Source organism: Muscardinus avellanarius (assembly GCF_963383645.1).
Source record: "Muscardinus avellanarius genome assembly, chromosome: 9".
In the NCBI taxonomy this organism is placed as follows: Eukaryota; Metazoa; Chordata; class Mammalia; order Rodentia; family Gliridae; genus Muscardinus; species Muscardinus avellanarius.
The window spans coordinates 46,398,974-46,424,082 of NC_137795.1; the positions used below are offsets into that span (position 1 = coordinate 46,398,974).

At 38.5% G+C, this 25,109-nt stretch overlaps 1 protein-coding gene across 2 annotated transcripts in view; it reads right to left on the reverse strand.

Annotated features, from left to right (window-relative positions):
- Window positions 1–1,605: 1,605 nt before the first annotated feature.
- The window catches only part of KMT2E (lysine methyltransferase 2E (inactive)), a gene marked incomplete at both ends in the record, with an annotated part of 69,735 nt that continues 46,231 nt past the window's right edge, over window positions 1,606–25,109 (reverse strand). The window contains 13 exons of one of the 2 annotated variants that reach the window (XM_080701884.1): window positions 1,606–3,117; window positions 3,652–3,749; window positions 3,902–4,027; window positions 4,131–4,219; window positions 5,141–5,430; window positions 6,425–6,985; window positions 7,082–7,138; window positions 7,484–7,734; window positions 8,617–8,761; window positions 8,923–9,177; window positions 14,388–14,696; window positions 14,963–15,127; window positions 24,824–24,922. In XM_080701884.1, coding sequence (XP_080558010.1) covers window positions 1,606–3,117; window positions 3,652–3,749; window positions 3,902–4,027; window positions 4,131–4,219; window positions 5,141–5,430; window positions 6,425–6,985; window positions 7,082–7,138; window positions 7,484–7,734; window positions 8,617–8,761; window positions 8,923–9,177; window positions 14,388–14,696; window positions 14,963–15,127; window positions 24,824–24,922 — 3,957 coding nt within the window. The remainder of the gene's footprint in view (window positions 3,118–3,651; window positions 3,750–3,901; window positions 4,028–4,130; window positions 4,220–5,140; window positions 5,431–6,424; window positions 6,986–7,081; window positions 7,139–7,483; window positions 7,735–8,616; window positions 8,762–8,922; window positions 9,178–14,387; window positions 14,697–14,962; window positions 15,128–24,823; window positions 24,923–25,109) is intronic. The other variant, XM_080701885.1, reaches the window with a different exon arrangement.

Genomic DNA, 25,109 nt, shown 5'->3' on the forward strand with positions numbered 1-25,109 from the left:
TGGCAAAGTTGACCGATGTTCTCGAAGGTGATTAGGACTGGACGCTCAGTGAGTTATATTAACACATCATTGTTAGGTAATTTTCAAAAGAAAATGAAAACCATAAAACAACACTTAATTACCAAATCTCATTCGGTCATTTTTAAAGTCTGTTTACTTTTTTCCTGATGCACAAAATTTGTATACTGTGCTCAATTATGTCAAGTATTTGGATGATGAAAATTCTGTTGACAGTCATTGCTATTGGATATACTTAATGTACTCCTGAGAGGTAGAAGGCAAAGGCTGGGAATTTTTATTTTTTTCCCAAAATTAGAACCAGCATTTTATATTTCAGCAATAAAGTATTCACTTGAGAGACCATTTTCATTTTACTTGAATGGTCTAAGAACAATGCCTTTTTCCTTTTGTTTTGTATACCCAAACCAAATTATTAAAGCAACATACTCCCCATGACTTTAAAAAAAAATAATCAATAGAACATTCAGTCATTCTAAAATGTGCAAATTAGCTACTCTTGTGTTTTAGGCAGACTAATATTTTCACATAGCTGTTGTAAGAAAACTGCGGCCTGTATATCATGTGCAATGCATTAGTGGTCTGGATTCATTTTGTGTGACATCAGATACTTAAGGAAATTTACACAGTATGACTGTAATTTCCTGTGCCTCTAGGTCCTGCAAAAGTGGCAAGTAGGAACCATTAGGGGAACAACCCCTTACTGCCTCTCTATATCATCCACCTGAGGTAGTAATCGCTAGAGTATTGAAGGTTCCTTACGAATTATACTCAAAAGCTGTAACTTGTAAGAAAACTTAAGCAGACCCCCATCTTAGAAGTTGTACAGGACAATTTGGTAAAACTGACATAATTGTGATTTATTAACATGAATTAAAATGCCCAACCAGTGCTTCAATGTGACAGTATATTGAAAATAAAAAAGAAATAAAAGGTCATAATATACTGTACTACTTTCACAGAGATCACACAGTTTTGCAAAAGACTTGTCATATGTACAATGCTATATACCAAATGAAAAAAGTTGTAAGCAATTATATACGCAAGAGAAATGCAGTATTTACAGTTTGTCAGGAGACATTAGAAATCATCTATACATTAAATTACATTTTGCTTGCAAATAACTGATAAAACAATGAAGCCATGTCCACACCAAACTATAAAAATCTGTATTGCATTTTATACCTAAGATGCACTCACAGAACTGCTGACCAAAAAAGGGGGAAAAAAATTCTCATAGTGCCATTACTTAGCTGTGTGTATTTAATGCATATGTATAAAATATAGAAAACATTCACTAAATGAATTTAACTGCAACAATAAAATTTAAAGGTTGTTTAGAATGAAGTCTACTGCCAGAAAAACAGCTGGAATGTTTACTTATAAAATAAAGATACCTACTACTGGCTTAGCACATTTTTTTAAGGAATTTTTAAAAGCAAAAATGGGAAAAATACAATGAAAGAGCACTGGTGTTTTTTTTATACAAAGTTTCATGTACAAGCTTTAAAAAGTACCCTCATAGGTACATATGAAATATACAGTTTATCTTACAGAACATTTTAAAAAATGTTTTTGGAGTCCATTTTAATGCCACCCTGAACCATGGTAATTGTTCTGAAACGTTGGTGGCACCTGTGCTCTGTGAATTGGAATCTGTCCAGGCACTGGAGATGCCTGCTGAGGTCCCTGCACCCCATGTGGCAGGGCCACAGAGCCAGGATGAGGACAGAACCCTGAAGCAGTAGGTGTTGGAATACTGTTTGGTCCTTGGGGCTGGAGATGAGGACCTGCAACAGGTAATGGACAGTGTGGCCCTGTTCCAGAAGGCTGGTGTTGGGGTCCCGGTCCCAAAGTGGTATGATGTGTAGCTTGTGAGGGATACGGTGGCACAGCTGGGTGAGCACTTGCAGGAAAAAGTGGAGGTCCTTGATGAGGTGGGTGATGTAAGGCTTGACTTGACGTTGTAAGATGCCCAGAAGCCAAAACACTGGAGGGAGGTGGAGGTGGTGGCGGGGGAGGAGGCGGGGGTGCTGAATTGACAACATGCTGGTGTTGTGCTTGTAGACCTTGGAGTCCTGTGGAAGGGTGGGGCGGTGGGTGGTGATGAGGGGCAGGACCAGGAGGTGGAGGTGGTGGTGGTAAATGGTGTCCAGCAGTCTGAGAATGAATATGTGACCCTGGGGTAACAGCGTGAACTGGCCCTACTACGTGTGCTACAGAGTGAGGTTGGTGAGAGTTCGGCTGTTGCACAAGGTGTGGTCCTGGAGCAGGTGGTGGTGGAGGCGGGGGTGGGACGACGACGGCGGCAGCAGTTTGGTGAATGGTAGGGTTCTGAGAGGACAAAAAATGCCCTGGAGTAACATGGTGTCCTGGAACTGATTGCTGGCTTGCTGTGCCAGGAAGTGCTTGATTTGGTCCTGATGTAAACACAGTTTGTTGGGAAAGACTACTTTTGAGCTGATTATAATTCTGAAAGTTTGCAGAGGGCTGCTGGTTCTGATAATAAGATGAAGAAGGGGGCGGAGGGGGAGGAGGGGGTGGTGCCGTGCTGTTCACACTTTGTTGGTTAAACTGACTGTATGTTGCTGAAGATTGTCCTGAGGGTGTCTGTGTAAATAATGCTCCAGAAGTTGCCTGCTGAGTATTGGCTTGAAGGTTCTGTGCTGCTGGATAAAAATTTCGCTGCAGCTCTCGCTGAGTCACTTGAGGTGACTGTGAATGATGAGGCCTGTAGGGGGATCCTAACTGCTGCGCAGGCGGCTTTGGTGAGAGATAACCATGCTGTGCGGGGGTGTGCGGCGTGGATGGCTTCGGAGGGTTCTCTATGTGAGGTGATGGAGGACAGTGCAACTTGGTTGGTGCAGAAGGCAGCTTTTGTGAAAGTTGCTCTGATGAACTGCGGACATGGGACTGTGGAGGGTGGTTCTTTACGAGAGCTTGGGTAGTGGTTGACAGCTGTTTCTGTTGGAGCTCTGTTTTTAGGAGAACACCATTCTCAGCTTCTGATGCAATAACTGTTGCCTCCCAATGGGGATCTGGTTTTGTGAGTATTTTCCCATGTGGTTGGGCAGGAATTCCAGGTCCTGGTGAACCAGGCTGTGAAGACAAAACAAATTGTACAAACTTGATACACTAACAAACAGTTTAGGTACTCCGAGGTTTGGCATTTAATGTTTAATTTTTTTCAAGTTAAAGGAAACAAGTTTTACTAAGTAATTTTTAATATCAGAAAATAAAACTTATGATTCCGGTTTACAGCAAATATGTGTCAGTGCTTTGGCCAACTTAAAATATATGATCTTAAACTTCCCTATGACTTTCCTACATATACGTATATTTAAGGGGTACAGGGAATAACTCATGTTTGATTTTAACTGAATGTCTCAATGTTTACATTTAGAGAATTAACTGAGTATTTCATGAAAAAATACAAATTTCCTAGAAAAATGGAATGTTTGGTCAAAGTTGTCTGACACAGGTCAGTGTAAGAGAACAAATAAAATAGTAAATACAATTGAGTACATTTTACAGGAAGTATACAGTAATCATAGATACTTGATATAGGAGGAAAAATATGCATAGTACCATCAGCTTTTCTGATTGGCCACATTTAAAGGCCCATGCTCTTACCTTGTTCACTTTTGAAGGGCTTTTACAAGTGGTTTGGGAAGTATCTGGGGATGAACATTCATTTATAGGAGTGGGTTCTGGGTTTTCAGAATCAGGGTCTGTAAAGCAGAAGAAACCTAGAGTAAATGTAAAATTACATGGTAAATATTGCCTTTTATTGATATTCAAACCAACTTTTTATAAAAGCTCTCTTTTTTTCTCACTTAAGGGGTTTAAAACAATAGCCATGATAGGTCATCTGCTTACTGACCTTCTATAAGTTCACTGAAAGAAGGGGCTAGGCCTTTAGCTTGCAACTGGGGAATGTGATTTGAATGAGATGAAGGTGAAGACTGAACATGACTCGGTGAGCATGGGACACAAGGTGACTCTCCCCCTAGAGATGAAGCAGAGCAGTAACCAAAGAGAGTATTAGCGCTTTCAACCAGTGTGTGGGATTAGCCAGCTCCACTTATTAATAAAGGAATAAGCTTACTTACCACTGTCTTTATCTTTTCGGTGATCACTGAGAAGCAAAGCTCTCTGATAACTTCTTTCTCTCACTTGTTCCACTGAAGTGGAGGCAGTCCTTTAAAAATATTATTTCAGTTTCAATTCAGAGAACCTACTGACAGCTAGATTATTCTTTGTCTGTTGATGAATATGTTCTCTCAGACCAAGGAATTTCCTCTACTGAGAAAATACTTTGATGGTGAAACTTTGAAAAATAGCTCATCTCTTCTTCTGCTAGCTGTTCCCAAACAGATTTTTATCCCTGTTTATTCGAAGATCTCAGACTAAATTCCTTTGCATCCAGCAATTTCTTGGTAACAGTGTGTTAATATTCAGAATGTCCCTTTAAGTAAACACAGGAACCAAAATATGCCCTATAATTGCTTCGTTTCAGGGTTAGAATGAGACCAAGTAGCAGTGGCTGTGGCTTCTGGCCTCTTTGCCGAGACCCATCTTAAATGCAGCTGCCTATATCCCTACTGAAGAAACACTATTCCTGGCTATTCTCTCCAGGTAAACTGGCCAGGGTTGTAAAGAAACTGCAGGATGCTGACTGTGATAAAAAGTTCTTTGAAAGCCAGGTATGGCTTTTAAATTACACTTGTAATTCCAGCATTTGGGAGGCTGAGCCAGGAGGATTGCGGTTTACAAACAGCCTCAGCTACTTAGACCCTGTTTCAAAATACAGAATAAAAAATGGAGCTGGATTTGTAGCGCGGAGGTGGAATGCCCCAGGGTTCTATCCCAAGTACTGCTCCCCCCAAAAAAAGTTCTTTGAAGAGTAAACTTTGAGTGCAATTATTAAGGAATAAGCAAAATGGGCCCTTAGTGCAGGCAAATAAAGATAGTTTAGAAGCTGACCAACAAAGATCTTTCAAAATTATAACCACAAATCACTATCTCCTCAGTTTGGGGAGAACTAAAGAAAGAAGACAAAAAATAGTTCACTGATAAAAAGCTTTTCTTTCTTGAGTAGAATATTTCAAAACAGGCTTACCATTGAACTTCTGGTTCATTCTTCTCACTGGCAGTAGCTTCTGTAGCAGGACAGTTATTGCTGGTTTCCTCAGGAGGAGCGTTGTAAACTGTAGCTGGAGTTGGCAGAGGCAGGCTCGCGGTGCTTTCTGCCTGCTCCCCACTGTCACTGCTGTGGACACACCCGTCACCACTGTTGCTGCCCAGGCTTACGCTTGCATGAGGCGACACACTAACCACAGGGAAATTTTCTGCCTTAGAACCACTTTTCCTAGCTTCGCGTTGTCTCTTTCGGTATTCTAATAAAGAAACCTTGAACAAAAGAGAAAAAGCAAATTCTTCATTCTTGCTTTACATAGTTGAAATTAATATATTTTTTTCTTTTTCTAAGAAACAGAATTACTATATTTACATTAGGAAAATTATGCAAAATGACTTCTCAAATAATTAAGTTATCAAATGCCTGCTGTATGTCAGGCATCATACTTAAGATGATTTTAACACATTATCTCATTTAATCCTCACAACAATCCTATAAAATAGGTATATCATCATCCCCATTTTACAGATGAGGAAATTGAGTAACTCACTCACTCAAGGTCACACAGCTGGTGAGTGTTGGAGCCGGGATTCGAACCTAGGTCTTACTTGAAAGCCCGTGCTCTTTCCACTATACTACATTGCTTCCCACAAAGTTGCCAACTGGACTCTGTTATAAAAATTAAAAGCACACATCACTAAAATTCTTTGACTTGTAAAGCAATAAGCCTATTAACAAATTAAGTGCTGTAGTTTCTCTCATTCCACTGAAATAAGGCATTCTAATTGTTGCAATATGTCTGCCTACAAAATATATTTGGTAAGTACTTATATTTATCTATTAATATACTTTACAGAGTACTTAAATCCATGGCCTAACTACTATAGGTATTAAGCAATGATAAAAAGGGCATGTATTCGATTCAAGGCTGCCTGTTTAATTTAAAAGAAGGGTAATAACACAAATATTATTGACCTCGTTTTTGGATGGCAGGTGGTGATACTTCAAAGTTACTCATTTGGAAAAGTCATCTGGAGGTTTCTATCTCTGAATGTGGTTTCATATTCAGTCCTTAAAAGGACTTTCCACATTACTAGACCAAGAAAATTCAGCATTTACAAAAGGTTTCAGAATATGTACATTTTAACTTGAATAACTAAATTACAGAATGCCTTACATAATATTTATTATACTACCAATTATCCTCGTTAGTAATAGTTTAAACAAAAACTTATTAAAAGGACTAAAAATTGTTAAATTTGTAACCTTTTTCTTTTGTGGAGGATTCTGGGGTGTGCAATTCCCGTCGATCAAATTGTCATTAACAGTCCGTCCGAAACCAGAGACAAGCCCATCTTCAGTACAAAACACAGCTGTTTCCATAAACATGCCTCTAGTATCATCCTGCATCAGGCACTTTGACTCACTTATTCGGAAGCCTCCTCCAACCTCCAACTGATGTGAGGGTGTCAGGTCCCTCAAGTTGGAGTTCACTGAGAAGTTAACTCCTGTTCTGTCAGGGCTCTTTACCCAGGAAGAATACATTGTGCCCCGTCCAGAGTGAGTCGAGTCCAGCTGGGTGTTAGGCTCAGTCCTGTCATGTGCAGGCGTTTCCATGGTTTTATTTAAGGCAGTTGGCTCAACTGCGTCAAGTCCCAGTTGAAGGTCTGACCCAGGTTCCTTTTCTCCAGGACACTGCCTGTTGACTTCAGTCCTACTCCTGGGGCTAGTATAACCAATCGTTTTTATTTCTTGCAGACCCAGCTCAGTTAAATTGGAATTTCTAAAAGGCCCCAATGTTAGAACGGTTGAAGATCTGTCATATCCCTGGTTTATAGAATTAAAAAAGACAAATAAGGACATCTCAGGACTGTTTATAAGTAAAATAATAGTGTTACAAAAGGAAAATTGGTAACTATTTACCTCTTGACTATAAGTGCGTCTCTTTGTTTCTGGAGAACTTTCTGGGGAAGAAATGTTCTATATAAAAGGAATAATCAGAATTGAAAATTAGAATATAAACCTAAATCCACATTTTTAGAACTAAAAACTCAGAAATTACTATACAGATTAGTTTCACATTTTGTTTCCTATTTCTCTTCCCCAAATACGTACTTTTAAGTTAATTTGATAAGCAGTCATTTAGTCTGCTGTGTATATTAACAAGATGAGTTATGCTTATTTTAGTACAAAAAAATGTCTAAATTCATATAAATGGCCCCAATTATCTTTTAGTTTCTCAAAGCACACTAGTTGTTAAAGGGGGAAAAGATCTCTTAAGTCCCATCCCCAAGAGTTGAAAATTTTTTCATTGAAATTTCTCACCTCAAAGTGCATGGTATTTCCTGGTGTGCCAGGAGTCACTGGGGTAACTGGTGAGTAGATGGGCTTATAACCATTTCTGCAAGTTTCGTCATCTGATTTAACTCGTGGAGGAGTGGCAAATGATGAGTCCAGAGGAGTCATATCTGTATGCGTTGGTGTAGCATATGGTGAAGGAGTAGGTGTGGAGGTTTCTGAGTAAACAGAATCTAATAACTGATAAAGTCTTCGTTTTTTTAGTGGTGTAGTTAAATCTGTTGGTGAAATAATAATCTATAAGAAATTACACTGCTATTTGCTATAAAACAAAATATCAACCATAATAATTTTGATGACTTTCACTCCAAAATTAAACTACCCAGTTTTAGAGAAAATTGTACTATCATATCACTCCAAAATTAAACTACCCAGTTTTAGAGAAAATTGTACTATCATAAAATAAACCTCACTCCCAAAAAAGTTACACTATGAGCAAGCATTGTTTTGCCTGAATACTTATAGGCCTAGAGGTTTAAAAAAAAATCTAATGACTGGTGTGGTAGCACACACTTGTAATCCCAGTATTTGGGAGGCTGAGACAGGAGGATCACAGGTTCGCAGCCAGCCTCAGCTACTTAGTGCAGCCCTCTACAACTTATTGAGACTCATTTTTTAGTATGGGATTGTAGCTCGAAGGTAGAATGCCCCTGGGTTCAATCTCTACTACCACAAAGAAAAAAAAAATCTTATAAATACTATTTAAAATTAGCTAACCTCAAAGCCCAAAGTAATATGATAAATTCAACCACAGCTGGGCATGGCAGTACACATTTGTAATCTGAATACTTGGGAGATGTGAGAAAGGAGAATCATAGGTTTGAGACCAACCACCGCAACTGTGAGACAGTTTCAGAAGTTGAGGTTGTAGCTCAGAGGAACAATGTTTCTGGGTTACATCCCCAGTACAACAAAAAATAATGATAATAAAAAAAGAAATTCAACTATAAACTTCAATCTTACAATGGTTTAGATAACATATGTATATATAACTGTGATTGTCTTGCAAGGTGCCCAGCAGTAATTTACACTATGTCTGTTACAAAGCTATATACAACCTGCCACATTCCTCACATTAAAATATTATAAAGACGACCTACCTGGAAGAGAAAAACTATCATTTAATAGTAGTGGACTTTTATTTTCACCATTCACTGTAGGACTTCTGGATCTTTCTTGACAAGGTGAATTAAACCTATGTAAAATTGCTGAATTTTCTTCTTCCAGAGCTTGTTTCAGCCATCGCTGAAAGAGAAAGAAAATAAATAAAGAGGAACCTCTTCTTAGATGTTTATATTGCCTAGAAGTAGTCCAGAGCCAATTTCAAAAGCATTTCACTACCAGGAATGCTAGTTAATGAAACTGGCCGTTTGGCTCATCTAGATTTTTATATCTAAAGACTTTACCTTTTTGCATGAGCCAGAAATGTTTTCAGTAGCTTCTTTTCTTCTCCTTTTTTCTGAAAGGAATGGTGAAGTAAATCTAATATAATGCTTAGGAGTAGAGTACACATGAGGACTGTACGTGAGCCCTGGTAAAGAATTAAGCTGTGTAGCTAACACTTCTGGGTCTGTAGTTATGCGCAGAGGCCTTTCTGAAAGGCTGTCTGAAGGTCTCCCCGTCTTCTCACTCTTCTCACTTAACCATTCATTCACCAAGTGCTAGAAAAAGAAAAATTTGGGTCACAATTTAACTGCACAAATTCTGCTTTAGAATACTATAAATTAGAAGGTTATGATATATTAGTCATTCATAGATGATATCCAAAAGGTCACTATGCCATTCTACATTCCATTACTTATTTACTGTTAACTCTGAAATTTTTCTTCTGGGTGTGTGTGTTTAACTGGGGATTGAACCCAGGGGCACTCTACCTCTGAACTACATCCCTAGCCCTATTTTATTTTTTATTTTGAAACAGGGTCTAAATTGCTAGCTAAACTTGCAATCTTCCTGTCTCAGCTTTCAAGTACTGAGATTACAAGTGTTCTGAAATTTTATAAATGGTATTTTGTAGGAACAAAATATATTAAAGACACTAATCCCTTTTAATATAGCAAAAACTAGGTGACATTACTATAGAGCACTAAATTTAGGTTTGTTGCCCCCTCTATTATATGTATAAAATGTTCAGTTTTTAGAAAGATCAGATTTATGCGTTGCTTTTCTATCTGAGGTACTTAACCACAATCTCGTAGCAATTCCGTGAGTGCATATACTTTTTTTTGTTTGCCCCTTGGTTCAATCTCCAGTATCAAAACAACCTATTTGCAATAGCTATAAGCCCCACCTCTTTTTATTTTTGGAAAGTGGGTGGTCATGCTGAATTGTTGAGGCTGGCCTTGAACTTGCAGTTCTCAAGTACTTAGGATTACAGGCATATGCCAACTGTACCTGGCTACATTGAAAAAAAAAAAAAAAAACCGGTCATCATTGGCAACTCCTGATTTAAGTGCTTTGAAATACTTCTTAAAAGTGGGGTGTGGCCGGGTATGGTGACGCATGCTTATAATCCCACGCTTGGGAGGCAGAGACAGGAGGATCCACGCAGGTTCAAAGCCAGCCTCACTGGCTTAAGAGACCTTGTTTCCAAATAAAAATATAAAAAAATAGGTCTGGGAGTGTAGCCCAGTGGTAAAAGGGTTTCCAGGAACCCCAGTACCACACACACACAAAAAAGCTGGGTGTGGTTGCACATGCTCGTAATCTCAGCATTTGGGAGGCTGAGACAGGAGGATCACAGGATCACTGCTAGCTTGAGCTGCTTAGTGAGGCCCTATTTCAAAATAAAATAAAAGGTAAAAAAGCTGAGAATGTAGCTTGTAGGTAGAATGCCCCTGGGTTCCATCTCCAGTACCTCTCCTGCAACACCCCCCCCCCAGAACTCTTAAAATTCCCATTCTTTGAAATTTACATGGTCTTTTTTTTTTTAACGGGGGTGGGGGAACTTTGGATTAAACTCAGAAGTACTCTAAACTGAGCTACATCCCCAGTCCTGTTTTATTTTGAAACAGGGTCTTGCCAAGTTGCTCAGGCTAGCCTGAATTAATAATTCTCCTGCTAGTCTCCCAAATCACTGGATTCTAAGTGTATGCCAGGGTGCTTGGTTTACATGATTCTTTTCTAAATTAATTGTTTGTTCTTTGATCTAAAATGTATATATCCCCCCCCCCCCCTTTGTGGGTTTGGGGATGGAACCCGGGGACATTCAGCCTATGAGCTACATCCTCTGCCCTATTTTTTATTCTTTATTTTTGAAACTGGGTCTCACTGAGTTGCAGAGGGCCTCACTAAGTAGCTGAGGCTGTCCACGAACCGCGATCCTCTGGTCTCAGCCTCCCGAATGCTGGGATTACAAGAGTGCGCCACCACGCCTGGCATATTACCCCATTTTTACTGGTTATATGAATAAACCTGATCCTGAGCCAGGCATGGTGGTGCTCGCTTGCAATCCCAGTACTTGGGAGGCGGAGACAGGAGGATCATAGGTTCTAATCTAGCCTCAGTAGCTTAGTGAGGTTCTCAGCAACTTAGACCCTGTTTCCAAATAAAATATAAAAATAGGTCTGGAGGTGTAGCATGGGGGTAGAAGGACCCTGGGTTACATTCCCAGTAAAACACACACACACACACACACACACACACATACACACACTCTCCTGATCCTAACGATGATTACTTTAAAGGGCATTTATATATTTATTATCACTAATCCTTTCATCTCATAAATGTAGATTGTAAGAAATTAGTTTATATATGTGCATTTGCATATGCAAATATATTACATAAAAAAGCATTCACTTTTAGCCGGGCGTGGTGGCGCACGCTTGTAATCCCTGTGCTTGGGAGGCTGAGACAGGAGGATCGCACAGGTTGGAAGCCAGCCTCAGCCACTTAGTGAGGCTTTCAGCAACTTAGTGAGACCCTGTTTCCAAATAAAATATAAAAAAGGTCTGGGAGTATAGCCTGGAGGTAGAAAGCCTCTGGGTTCCACCCCCAGTACCACACACACACACACAAAAAGCATTCACTTAAAAAAAAAATAACCTACCCATCCTCTCTTCCATGGGTAACCACAATAAGCCTTTTGATATCTTCCCCCACCCAGCACTTTTTCTGTATGTATAGAATGGTCTTTGTAGGACAAGCAGTATAGAATGTAGTGGCTAAAGGACACTGGAAGTGTGAAGCCAGACTGTTGGAGGATGGATCCTGGCTTGCCAGTTATACAATGACTGTGAGCTCTGAGCTAATTGTGTGACTTTCACACATCTCTCATTTTCCCCCCTTTTTGGTGACGGGGATTGATCCCAGGGCCATTTTCCTGAAGTATATTCCCAAGCCCTATTTTACTTTTGGACACAGGGTCTTACTAGATTGCTAAAAATGTTGTTAAATTGCTGAGTCTATAGCCAAACCTGTTATTCCTCCTGTGTCAGCCAAGTCCTAGGATTATAGGCGTGAGCCACCATGCCTGTACTTAATTTGTAAAAGGAGGCTAATAATATAACCCAACTTTACAAACAGTGTTGAGAATTAAAAGTTTAAAATATGTATAGAAAGAGGGAGCCAGGCATGGTGGTGCACACTTGAAATCCCAGCATTTGGGAGGCTGACACAGGAGGATCTGGATTTGTGGCCAGCCTCAGCTACAGGCCCTCTGCAACTTAGTGAGACCCTGTTTCAAAATAAAGAATAAAAAATAGGGCTGGGGGTGTAGCTCGGAGGTAGAATGTCCCCTGGGTTCAATCCCCAGTAAAAAAAGAACATGCATGCTCCTCAAATAGTATCTGGCACAGAATAAATGCTATATATTACTAAACTGAATGGGCCTTTTAAGGGCTATCAAATAATGATAGTTTGGCACAGTGATCCTCATACATATAGAAGACATTTTTAAGAGAACTGAATAGGATATAGGAACGCACATATGACACACCAGAGGGTTTGAGGCACCTCTAATCTCAGACAAGAGGTTTAAATACATACTATTATGCTGGGCTTGGAGGTGCATGTCTGTAATCTCAATATACTTGGAAGCTGAGAAAGGAGGTTTGCTAGTTCAAGGACACTTTCTCACTAGCAAACTAGTGAGACCCTGTTTCAAAATGAAAAATAGAAAGGAGCTGGAGTGTAGTTTAGAGAATGCCTTTGGGTTCGACCCTAGAATCACTAAAAAAATAAATACATTGTACTCTAACAACTTAGTCATTTAATAATTATATTTATAATCAAGAAAGTAGTTTCAGATTTTTTTTTTTTTTTGGTGGTACTGGGGATTGGACCTAGAGGTATTCTACCTCTGAGCTACACCCCCAGTCCTATCTTATTTTTATTTTGAAACAGAGTTGTGGAAAGCTTCAGTAAATTCTGGAGGCTGGCCACAAACTTGTGACCTTCATGTTTCAGGCTCCCAAGTACTGGAATTATAGGAGTCTGCCATCACACCTGGCTTTTTCTTTTTACTTTACAAGGAAAAGTTGGAGTTACTTGGGTTAAAATTATTTAAATTAATTAAAATTAGTATGTGTTTGTATGGGAGATTATACATATAAAACCAATGTCAGGAAATGTGAATTTTGTAAATATAAGGCAGGCAAATTTAAATCATGTTAAAATAATGTTCACATTATTGTGAAGATACACAATAATGTGAATATTAGACTTTAAGGTTTTGTACTTCTCGTTCTTAGTTAAAAAAAAAAATCTGCATGTGTAAAAATGCCTTAGCCTAGCATGGTAGCACATATCTGTCCCAGTGCTTTGGGAGGCTGAGAAAGGAGGAAATAGGGCTGGGGGTTTAGCTCAGAAGTAGAATGTTCTTTGGTTCGATCCCCAGTGCCACAATAAATGAGTTGCAAGTGTGTATCACAAGGTGGGGGTTAGGGGGAGCCCTGGGGATTGAACACAGGGCCATTCTATCTCCAAACTATACTCCCAGCCCTCTTTATTTTTTATTTTGAAACAGGGTCTCACCAAGTTGCTGGATTCCTAAATTGCTGAAGCTGGCCAAGAACCTGCAATTCTCCTGTCCTAGCCTCCCAAGGACTGGGATGATAGGCATGCACCACCACACCCAGCTTTGATGGATTAAATTTGTTTTTAGAAGTAGGGATGGAACACTGTTCATTGATCAGCATCCCCAGCCAGCCCTTTTTCCATTTTGTGAGTGTGTGATGTTGGCGCTTGAACCCAGACACTTTCTACCCAGATTTATTTTAAAATAGGGTCTCACTAAGTTGCTGAGGACCTTATTAAATTGGTGAGAGTGGCATCACACCTGTGATGTTTTTGTCAACCTGTATCATATGCTCCACTAAGGAAAGTGGTCTATTTTTTATTTTTTTGCAGTGCCAGAAGTTGAACACATGCTAGAGAAGTGCTGTACTACCCATCTACATACCCCAACCCTTCTTTTGTTATTTTGAAATAGGGTCTTGATAAGTTGGTGAGTGTTATACTCAGTTGCTAAGACTGCCCTAAAACTCACGATCCTCCTTTCTCAGCCTCCCAAACAGTGGGTTTACAGTGGCCTGGCTTCAGATTAAAATTTTAACACACAAATATAACTTTTTGTATATGTTTGTTACAGGGGATTATTACTATTAAAAGGCATTCTATTAAAAGGACATTCTATCTCTGAGCTGCAACCCCAAGCCCTGTATATCTTTTATTTTGAAACAAGATCTCACTAAACTGTGGAGGGCCTTGGTAAATTGCTGAGGCTGGCTGCAAACCTACAATCTTCCAGTCTCAGCCTCCCAAGCACTGGGCTTATGTGTGTGAGCCACCATGCCCAGCTCCAATATAACTACTTAATATTGTTAGACACTTAGTAAGAAACAGTTCTTAGATTCATTAAGAATCATACCTTCTTTGTTTTGGGATACTTTGTAGGACATTTATTAAGTGCTGGAACTTCAGTTTCAGTAATTATTTCTGCTATTGCAGTTTCAGTTTCTGGCTCTATTGTAAGTACATTACTTTCAATTTCATTTTGTTGTGATGTAACTTCTATATCAGGAGAAGATGGCTGAATATCTGAGCACATGCTGACAGTTCTGTGTCTCCGACGCTGCTGTCCAATATGAGTCCTACTGCGAGAAAAACTTTTCCTCTGTTTAGTTCTATTCACTTTGGCAGGAGGTGGCTTGTTAGCAGTTTCTTCTTTTGCTTGTTCCTAGTTTAAAATACAACACAATGGAACTTAAGTAACGTTACAAAATCTATTTATGAGTTCTTAGAACAGATTAACTTGAGTTTTTTCTTAATGACAAAAACACTGTTTTTGTTATGAAATGTAAAGACTATTACATTTCAAGTCTAAATTTCCCATAGGATTTGAAAAACTATTAAAAGGCATAATTTAAAGATCTTTATAGATGTATCTAAGCTGTAGGTTGAGATTATATTTAAATACGAAAATAAAACAAGACCTGACAATACCTGAATAACATCAGCCTCACTGACGTTTGGTGCATCTTTACATTCTGCTTTCACTTCAGTTTTGGCTGTGCTGATCCTTTCCAAAGCTTGTTCTCTTCTCTTCTCTCTTTTTTCAAGTCTGGCAAAAGCTTGTAAAATCGCTTCCATTTTCCTTTCTTCTCTTGTCTACAAAATTTAAAGTGACTTAGTATTAGAAGTAAAAATTAAAATGACAAATGTTCATGGAAAATTTTAAAATACTTGCTATGATACTGTTAGCAAAAAAGTCTGTTATTTGTCGTGGGGGGAAAAACAACTTAAATTCATTCAAGATCTGTAAGAATCCCAAATGTCATCTCAGTAGCCCTGTTACTCGTGACAGGAACACCTGGATGACTGTTGATGATGAATGTGAAGTTAAGCCTCATAAACTACCTTGCTTTATGCCGAATTGAAAGTATCTTTTTTTCTTAATATAGAAGCCAGCCTTTAAAAAAATTCAAAATTACTTAAGGTAATAATAATGTTGAAAAGGTAAATTTTATATGCACTTAAGGAGTCAATGCATTACTATGTTGTAGTAGGTTGTTGTGGGGTAAAGTTTTGGATTCAAGCCATGACTCTAACAGTAGTTTAATAAAGATCTCTGTGACCCTAAACAAATTAATCTTTCTGAGGCTGTAAAATGTGGACAATAATATAATACTTCCACTCCACTGAATTGTTAACTTACTTCAAATAGGAAATGTCTGAGCTTTTTAAACAGTACTTGGAAAATGGTAGGCATTCCGTAAGTGTTAACTATTATTTCTACTTTAGCCCTCTTGCCCTCCATTATAATTCTTATAAGACATTCCTCTACCTTCTGCTCTTCCTTTCTTACACTGACACTTCATGACAGGGACTGAGGGAACAGCAAGAGTTCCTTTGAGCATCAGTTCTCTTTGGATAGAGAACATTAAGAGTAAGACCAGAGCCTTGACCAGAGGGCCTGGCAAATGCTTCAGCTCTCAACCAGAACCAGGAAGCACGTCCATCAACTGTCCAGTTCTCCAAATGAAAAGAACCAGGTCCTGAGGCTCAGATCCATTTGTCTTTCCTCCTTCATTGTCATCGATGTGGGGGAAGAAAGAAAGAAAGATCAGAAACTCAAGGTCTGGCTGCCAACGTGTTGTCAACATTGGCGCTTTAGTTCCAGTAATTAATCAACAGAGATTCAAACATTAAGGCGCCTACACTCTGGAAACTACTATTTACTCTTTCCTGTAGTTTTGTTACAGGAACAAAGTTAAGATGTCAAACAAACCTCATTTAATAATACTTTTAATTCTAATTAATTACAGGAAACGGTCATCCTGGAAATATGACACAAAATGTTATCCTCACATTCTTTATTATTATTATTATTATTATTATTATTATTATTATACTTATTTATTTTTTGTAGTACTGGGAGTGGAACCCAGGGACTTTCTACCTCTGGGCTATACTCTCTCAGACCTATTTTATACTTTATTTGGAAACAGGGTCTCACTAAGTTGCTGAGAGCCTCACTAAGTAGCTGAGGCTGGCTTTGAACTTGTGCGATCCTTCTGTCTCAGCCTCCCAAGCGCGGGGATTACAAGCATGCGCCACCACACCGGGCTCATGCTCTTTATTTATCAGGCAAAGAAACTGAGGTCCAAAGCGGTAAGATTACTTGTTTATGGATACAAATCTGCATCTTAGTTCTCCTGGTCTGGGATAGGTAAATGAACACTAAAAAATTAAAAATTAACACTGGTGAAAGTATTCACAGGGAACAAGAAGCTTTTTGTTTTGTGGGACTGGGGATTAAACCCAGGGGCATTCTTCCTCCAAGCCACACCCTTAGCCCTGTCCCTTTTTCTTTTTTTAAAAAATGTGAAAGTCTCCCTGAGTTGCTGAGGCTGGCCTTGAATCTGAAATCCTCCTGTCTCGGATACTTTCAAGTATTGGGATTACAGGTGTACAACACTCTACCTAGATGGTCTTTTAAATTAGCTTACCACCCTTTTTTCATATGGCTTTTTTTTGTGTGTGTGTGGTACTGGGGGTGGAACCCAGGGGCTTTTCTACCTCTAGGCGGTACTCTCAGACCTATTTTATAATTTATTTAGAAACAGGGTCTCATTAAGTTGATGAGAGCCTCACCAAGTAGCTGAACCTGGCTTGGAAACTATGAGATCCTCCTGTCTCAGCCTTCCAAGTGCTAAGATTACAAGCGTGTGCCCCCACGCCCGGCTCATATGGCTCTCTGTAAAAGCCCTGGCATTTATTTATTTATTTACTTGCAGTATGGGGGATTGAACCAAGGAACATTCTACTTCCAAGCTATACCTCCAGCCCTTTATAATTCTTTATTTTTTGAAACAGCATCTCACTAAGTTGCAGGAGGCCTCACTAAGTAGCTGAGGCTAGCCTCAAACCTGCAATCCTCCTATCTCAACCTCCCAGGAACTGAGATTACAAGTGTATGCCACCACATCTGGCTAAAAAGCCCGGACTTTACATATTCATGTAAAGGTTTTTCCAAACCCCTAAATTAAAAAATCTAGAGTACCATAAAAAACTCTCAGAACTGCCTACCTGTTGAACCTGTTGGCCGGGGTGGTGGTGGTGGTAGGGAGATTAATTGCTGTGGTTGGTTTTCTTTAAAGATTCTAAAACTGAGAAAAGTATTTTCTCAAAGAAACAAACCTGTCTTAGCAAGTATGAAAGAAAAACTTACCCATAGGTAGGCACCCAAGAAAATTTTTTTAATTTTGTGGGTCTGGGAATAGAACCCAGGGTCATTCAATCTCCAAGCTACACCCCCTGCCCTATTTTTTATTCTCTATTTTGAAGCAGGGCCTCACTGAGTTGCGGAGGCTGTCCGTGAACCTTAATCTTCCAGTTTTGGCCTCCCAAATGCTGCGGGGATTACAAGTGCACCACCACGCCGAGCTGAACACAAGAACACTCTACCAACGAGCTACATCCCCAGCCTTTTTGTTTTTTTATTTTGAAACAAGGTCTTGCCAAGTACCCCAGCCTCTAAGTAGGTGGGATCACAGGCTCACTACATTATGCCTGACATATTTTTTAAAGATAGTTATTAATTTATGCCAAAGATATTTCTTTGGCATAGTCTGATGTTCCCTTGGTTTGCGTATTGGGAGTGATGATCTGGGATAAAATTACATAAAGATCCAAATTTGTTCAATTAAAAATAAAACTTGTAAACTGTACAACTAACTGATAATGCAAAATCTTTTATTTAGAGATGGTTCATCCACTTTTCGTGCTGGTTAACAGTTTTAAAAATAATGTATTATTCTGCTGAGGAAACCAAACTCCATGTGTGTTATGCGACTCAGTCAGAGTCCTTGCATAATTATTACTCATTTCCTGGTTCCTAATTTATTCTCCTTTCTAGTTAACAGTCATTGACCACATAAAGCAAAATAATTACAACTGTTAAATACGTAGGAATAAAGCTGAAAGCACTCTTTCCTAATAGCTTTATAAAACTTTATCTTAAAATTTACAAGTGTATGAAATGTAAATATGTCTAATTGTTTGTGTGGGTAAAGTCATTAGTATATGGATGTACTTTTAAATTCCTTTAAAGTTTAGGTTTATGTGTTATTCTGTTTGTATAATTACTATTTCCTCCAATGCATCCTCTGACACAGACCCAGGTATACATTAGCCTCAATGTCTGAAAATTTGCCATCCATTAGAGATGTATCTGAAAAATAAGTGCTATCAAGCTTGAGGAAGTTACAGTTGATAATGAGGGAGATTAAAGGTTGTAAGTTATATACATAGTTAGATTTAAAAGGTTACTACTATAACATGCATATTCTTTAATTCATTTCAAACAATGGCTCTGTGCTGAGCTCAAAGTTATTTTACTCTGAAATTGAAAACAAATAGATTATAATGTGTTTATCACCACACCCTTGTGTGTGTGTGTGTGTGTGTTTCTGTGTGTGTGTGTGTGTGTGTGTGTGTGGTACTGGGGTTTGAACTGAGGAGCATTCTATCTCTGAACTACACCACCTGCAGCCCTATTTTTTACTGAAACCCAGGTACAATCTACCCCCGAGCTATACCCTCAGCTCTATTTTTTATTCTTTATTTTGAAATAGGGTGTCACTGTGTTGCAAAGGGCCTCACTAAGCAGCCAAGGCTGTCTGCGAACCCAGTTCTTCTGTCTCAGTCTCCCAAATGCTGGGATTGCAAACATGCGCCACCACGCCTGGCTCTTATTTTTAAATTTGAAACAGGGTCTTACTAAGTTGCAGAGGGCCTCACAAAGGCATGGCACTGCATGCCTGTAATCCCAGTGCTTGACAGGCAAAAGGATTGCCAGATTCCAGGCCCATATGCAATGATTTAGCAAGGTCTCGTTTTGAAATAAAAAATAACAAGGGCTGGGGGCCTAGTTCAGAGGTAAAATAATCCTGGGTTTAGTCCCCAAGACCAAAAACAAGGGAAAGGGTATATATGATATAAAGCACCTATCACTATTATGTGAAGGCATTTGGGGAATTTTAAATTTATTATAAGAGAGCTAACCCAAAATGGATTCACTCTGCTTGGAAAGAATACCTATAGAAATAAACTGATCCCCTCTTACTATTCAGTAACACCAAGTAACACTTATCTTAGGAAACATAATTCCTAAATTCTTATGATGACAGAAACTTAATTTTCTAATTATACTATGAAGAGAGAACAGTGATAAGATGCTGTCCATCACAGTGTCATCACATGACCTTACCTTCCCCTTGTATCTTATGCATCCCAATTTTTAAATCTCACTTTATAGGGATTAGTGGTAACAGCATAGATTCTGAATAATTGGTTTTACCATAGTGTTTATTCCACTGAATAAAAACCATTGGGTTGCTGAGCATGGTAGCAGATGCTTGTAATCCTAGTACTTGGGAGGCAGACACAAAAGGATCACAGGTTTGTGGCCAGCCTCAGCTACTTAGTGAGGCCCTCTGCAATTTAATTCTTAATTTTTTTAATTCTTTATTTTGAGACAAAGTCGGGTGTGGTAGCACGTTTGTAATCCCAGCATTTGGAGGTCGAGACAGGAGAGGAGGATAGCGGCTTGTGGCCAGCCTCAGCTACGTAATGAGGCCCTTAGCAGTGGTATGTGGCTCGGAGGTAGAATGCTCCTGCGTTCGATCCCAGCACACACACACTTAAAAATAAAGAATAAAAATAAAATAGAGCTGGACGTGTAGCTCGGAGTTATAGTGACCTTGAGCTCAACCCCAGTTCAGGAAAAAATCTGAGATGTCAAAGGTATTACCAAAAACAACAACAAAAGTTGAAAATAGGCCGGGCGTGGTGGCGCGCACTGCAATCCCAGCTCTTGGCAGGCTGAGACAGGTGGATCGCACAGGTTTGAAGCCAGCCTTACCTACTAAGTGAGTCTCTTAGCAACTTAGGCCCTATTTCCAAATAAAATATAAAATAAGTCTGGGAGTATAGCCTGGAGGTAGAAAAGCCCCTGGGTTCCACCCCCAGTACCACACAAAACAAAACAAATAGGAATTTTGGAAATGCTGATCCAGATAAATTCTCAAAAAATTTATTTTTATATTTTTGGTATTGAGGATTGATCCTAGGGTATCCAACAACCAAGCTATGCTCCTACTCGTTTTATTTTGGAAAAGGATTTCACTAAGTTGCTGAGGCTGGCTTCAGAGTTTCAATCTTCCTGCTTTAACCTCCCAAGTACTTGAATTACAGGTGTGTGCCACCATGCCTGTCTCTACTGAAATCTTTGGAACCATCACATATGCTGGGAATCTCAAAGTTTGGGGATAATGGTATATAGTATAATTTTACTGAGCATCTACTTTTTCCAAAAGACAGGCATTTTCTCCCCTAAAGCTGGGGCTATGACAATGAATAAGACTACAAATTCTTCCCCTCAGATTGCACATTCCAGTGATAGGCAAGTAATGCTAGACTATTCTAGCTAATTGGCAAGTCCAATGGTCTTATACCGGGTGATTACACTTTAATATTCCTTCATAGTTCTTATACTTCTGTCCTTTATAAAAAAATGTAAGGACCATTCTCAACCAGTTTCCTTAGAATACTTTGTGCAATCTGACTATAATAAACTAAAAAGTATTGCCAAGGCTGTATTCCCAAATCATATTAAGATGACTGTGGAAGATTATTTCAGTAACACACTAAATACACAATTGGAAAAGAAGATTCTTCTCAGCATTATAAATGTTAAGAATATCTTATTTAAATCTCTACTATCACTTGTTGAATTAAAGGCACACTTTAGTATGTATGTAATTCTGTTTCCATGTGCTCTAAGGAGACTCTGGCTGTCTAACTCTACCTTAACTACTGTGGACAAAGAGGACTGAGTCTCCTCAGTAGTGCCCTGGTTTTGGAATCAGAGGAGTATACAGGATACTAATCCTTCGAAAACAATTCAAAATTCCTGTCAAAGAAGTATCTCATACTAAGTGCAAAGTACACTAACCATCCACTCTGTTTATGCAATTTAGCCAACCTGTTTGCTTTTCTAGGCTTGTAACAACTTGGAGTGAAGACAAAATATAATGGGTGGAAAAAATAAAATGTTATCAAGAGGAAAGGGGAGGGATCTAAGAATTGAAAGGTTTATCTATCCTGACCACCTAATGATTTAAGTATTTTTTCATAAAATCTTTATCAGTGCACATTAACACCTGAAGGCCTTCTCCTGTCCAAAAGGCATATAATCCCAGCCAAGTAGGATTTATCATTACTCTCTCCAGGATATTTCTCCTAGAGAAATAATTCTATACAATTTCCTAATCTATACTTATTATACTACACTCAATAGGTCCTTCATCCCCCCTTCAGGTATCTTTCATATTTATATTTCTTTTACCACTTCTTGACTTTTATTTTTGTAAGTAATCAGAAAGGCAGAAACAGTGTCTTCTTTCACATTCCCATAAAAAAGAATGGAAGCTAGGTGGGTGTGGTGGCAATTCCAGTGCTTGGGAGGCTGAGACAGGAGATCACAAGTTTTGAGGCCAGCTTCAGTAATTTAGCAAGGATACTTTTCAGCCATTTAGCAAGACCTGTTTCAAAATAAAATAAGACTGGCTCAGAAGTAGACTGACTCTGGTTCAATGCCCAGAACCATATAAAAGAAGCCAATAACCAAAAGACACCAATCTATTAATGAAATATTTGGAAAATTAGTAAGATATTAGGTAGTATATGAAATTGTCATTTATATGGGTAAAAACATCAATAATTCTAACATTTAAGCTATACTACAAAAGGAAAGGCTGAAATACATTTGAATTTGAAGATTATGTCCATCTATTTGGGAGTGTTTATTAATCCCAATAGTTTGCAAGCAAGTTTGTCTTGTTACAAGTGAAAATTTATCATCAATCTGACATAAATTTTCATAGGGATAATATGGTGGCCATGCTTTATTTTGTCTGGTTTTAGATCCTTTTTTAAAAAACATTACTGTTTTTTTTTCCCCCTTCTCTTTTTTTTTTTGAAACAGGGTCTCACTAAGTAGCTAAGGCGGTCTCTGAATCCAGAGCCTCCTGTCCCTGCCTCCCAAATGCTGGGGTTACCAGGGTGCACCACCACGCCCAACTTAACGTTGCCGCTTTTTGACTTGAATGGCAAAGACTAGAAAAATAAAGAATGATTCATACCAAAATTTCTCAAAACCTAATACTAATACTTATTTATTTATTTATTTATTTATTTATTTATTTATTTATTTACGGTGGTACTGGGGGTGGAACCCAGAGGCTTTCTACCTCTCAGCTATACTCCCAGACGTATTTTATATTTTATTTGGAAACGGTCTCACTAAGTTGCTGAGAGCCTCACTAAGTAGCTGAGGATGGCTTCGAACCTGTGTGATCCTCCTGTCTCAGCCTCTCAAACGCGGGGATTACAAGCAAGTGGGGATTACAAGTAACACTTTAGGAATAATAAAAAAAAAAAAAACATGCTAAATTGTTAGGAATTCTAGGATGTATGTTCTGTTTATTTGAATATATCCACAACTCTATAATCCAAATATTATAGCAAATGGACCAATTAGCAATAAAATTGAAATGACTTTGAGGACTATGGGGCAAGGAGCCAAAGAAAATATTTGTGAAGTTTTATAAACTTGCAAAAATACCAAATTTTATACATGTAGCCTGTTAACAGTTTCCTTATTTTTCCCCCATGAATAAAATTTGCAGCTTCACATTCATCCTAGTAGTTATTAGGATAAATATGTTAAGATGGATATGAACAAGCAAAATCAGTAGTAAAAATGGATCCCAAATAAGCTTAAAATAGTGTGCACACAAGTGCACACACACAACTGTGTTAACTGCATCAAAAGGGTAACATTTTCTTCTGGGATCTCGAAATTAGGATGTTCTTAGTCCCACACTCTCAGCAAAGATAGAGGAATTTTTAAAATATTTAGAAAGTAGTTCAGAGTCATAAATAACTTTTCAGCTGAATGAAATTATTGCAGGAACATAGGGGATTTTTTAAAAAATAAAACTTGTTTTCTTTTTTCAAAGTAGTTGCTATAGTCCTTACAGTCAGTTGTAAAAGAGGTTCCCTCCTACCTGATACCTGCCTTTTATAAAAACCAGTGATACTTTAAGTTTCCTTTTGCTCCTATGGAAATAATGTGAATATAAGACTGTACCAGCAAAAAACCCTCAGAATAGTAAATGAGGGAGTTTACAAAATAAAGGAAATGGGGAAAATCTACAATAAGTTTATCACGAGATTTGTCATTTTGCAATCTTAAGGCACTCAAAGTAAACACAATATGGGATGCTTATTAGGAGGACATTTCTTGTCCTAGTTTTTTATATTGACAAAACAACTGCAAATAATTTGTATGAGTGATAGAAATCCTAAATTTGTTTTAATGAAAACTTTTGGTACTAGGGATTGAACCCAGACAGGAGCATTCTACCTCCAAACTACATCTCCAGAGTATTTTATTTTTATTTTGAAACAAGGTTTAACTAGGTTGAGAGTCTCACTACTTGCAGAAGGTGCCCTGGAACCTCCAATCCTACTGTTTTAGTTTCCCAAGTACTGGGATTACAGGTGTGCACCACCACTCCCAGTTTGAAAGTTTATTTCATAACAACAGTATAAGAACATGGAAATAATAGCTACCAAATACTGGTGGGTCTATTGTTTTAGCTTTGCCTAAGTTATTTATTTGGTACTATTATAGGGCTTTTAAAGTTTCATTTTTAGCTGAGCATGGTGATGCATGCTTGTAATCCCAGTACTTGGGAGACTGAGATAGGAAGATTACAGGTTTGCAGCCAGTCTCAGCAACTTAGACCGTTTCAAAATAAAAGAATAAAATATTGTTGGGGATGTTGCTCAGAGGTTGAATACCCCATCCCCAATAGCACACACACACAAAAAGATCCATTTTTGTTATACATGAGGACATGTTTTACATAAAGAAAAACAGGGTCTTTCTTTAGGGTGTTTATTTAGCTAATAAAAGACATTTTGAATAGTCATTGTGGTATTAAAATTTATTAACAGATCTTGGCCTCAAAAATTAAAATTATTTCCAAAATGTCATACATTCTTAAATGTCTAATGAACACCAACATAAAATACAAAAGATTCATGGAATTTATTTAAATAATAATGTCAAAGCCAAATAAAATTGTTCAATGGCACATCATATGCCCCATATTTGCTAACTTCAAAGAAAAGTATAAGAAGTCATGTAGAGACGGCAATAGTTAACTGGGAAGAGCAGCTGTCACTAAGGCAGAGTGACAGCACACAGCAACCACTGACTTCCCAACTTACCATTTTCCTTTTCCGTTCTGCAATCTGCTCTTCTGATTCCATTTCTACTTCATTGCTAATTGGATTTTTTTCTTCTATATCATCAATAAAATCTGGTTCCTGAAAGATGGAAATTGCTCCTTTATAGAAACTGTTACTCCTACATACTAGTAGCATCTAACTAAGCCGGGCATGGTGGCCCATGCTTGTAATCCCAGCATTCGGGAGGCTGAGACTGGAGGATCTCAATTCGCGGACAGCCTCAGCTACTTAGTGAGACCTCTGCAACTCAGTGAGACCCAGTTTC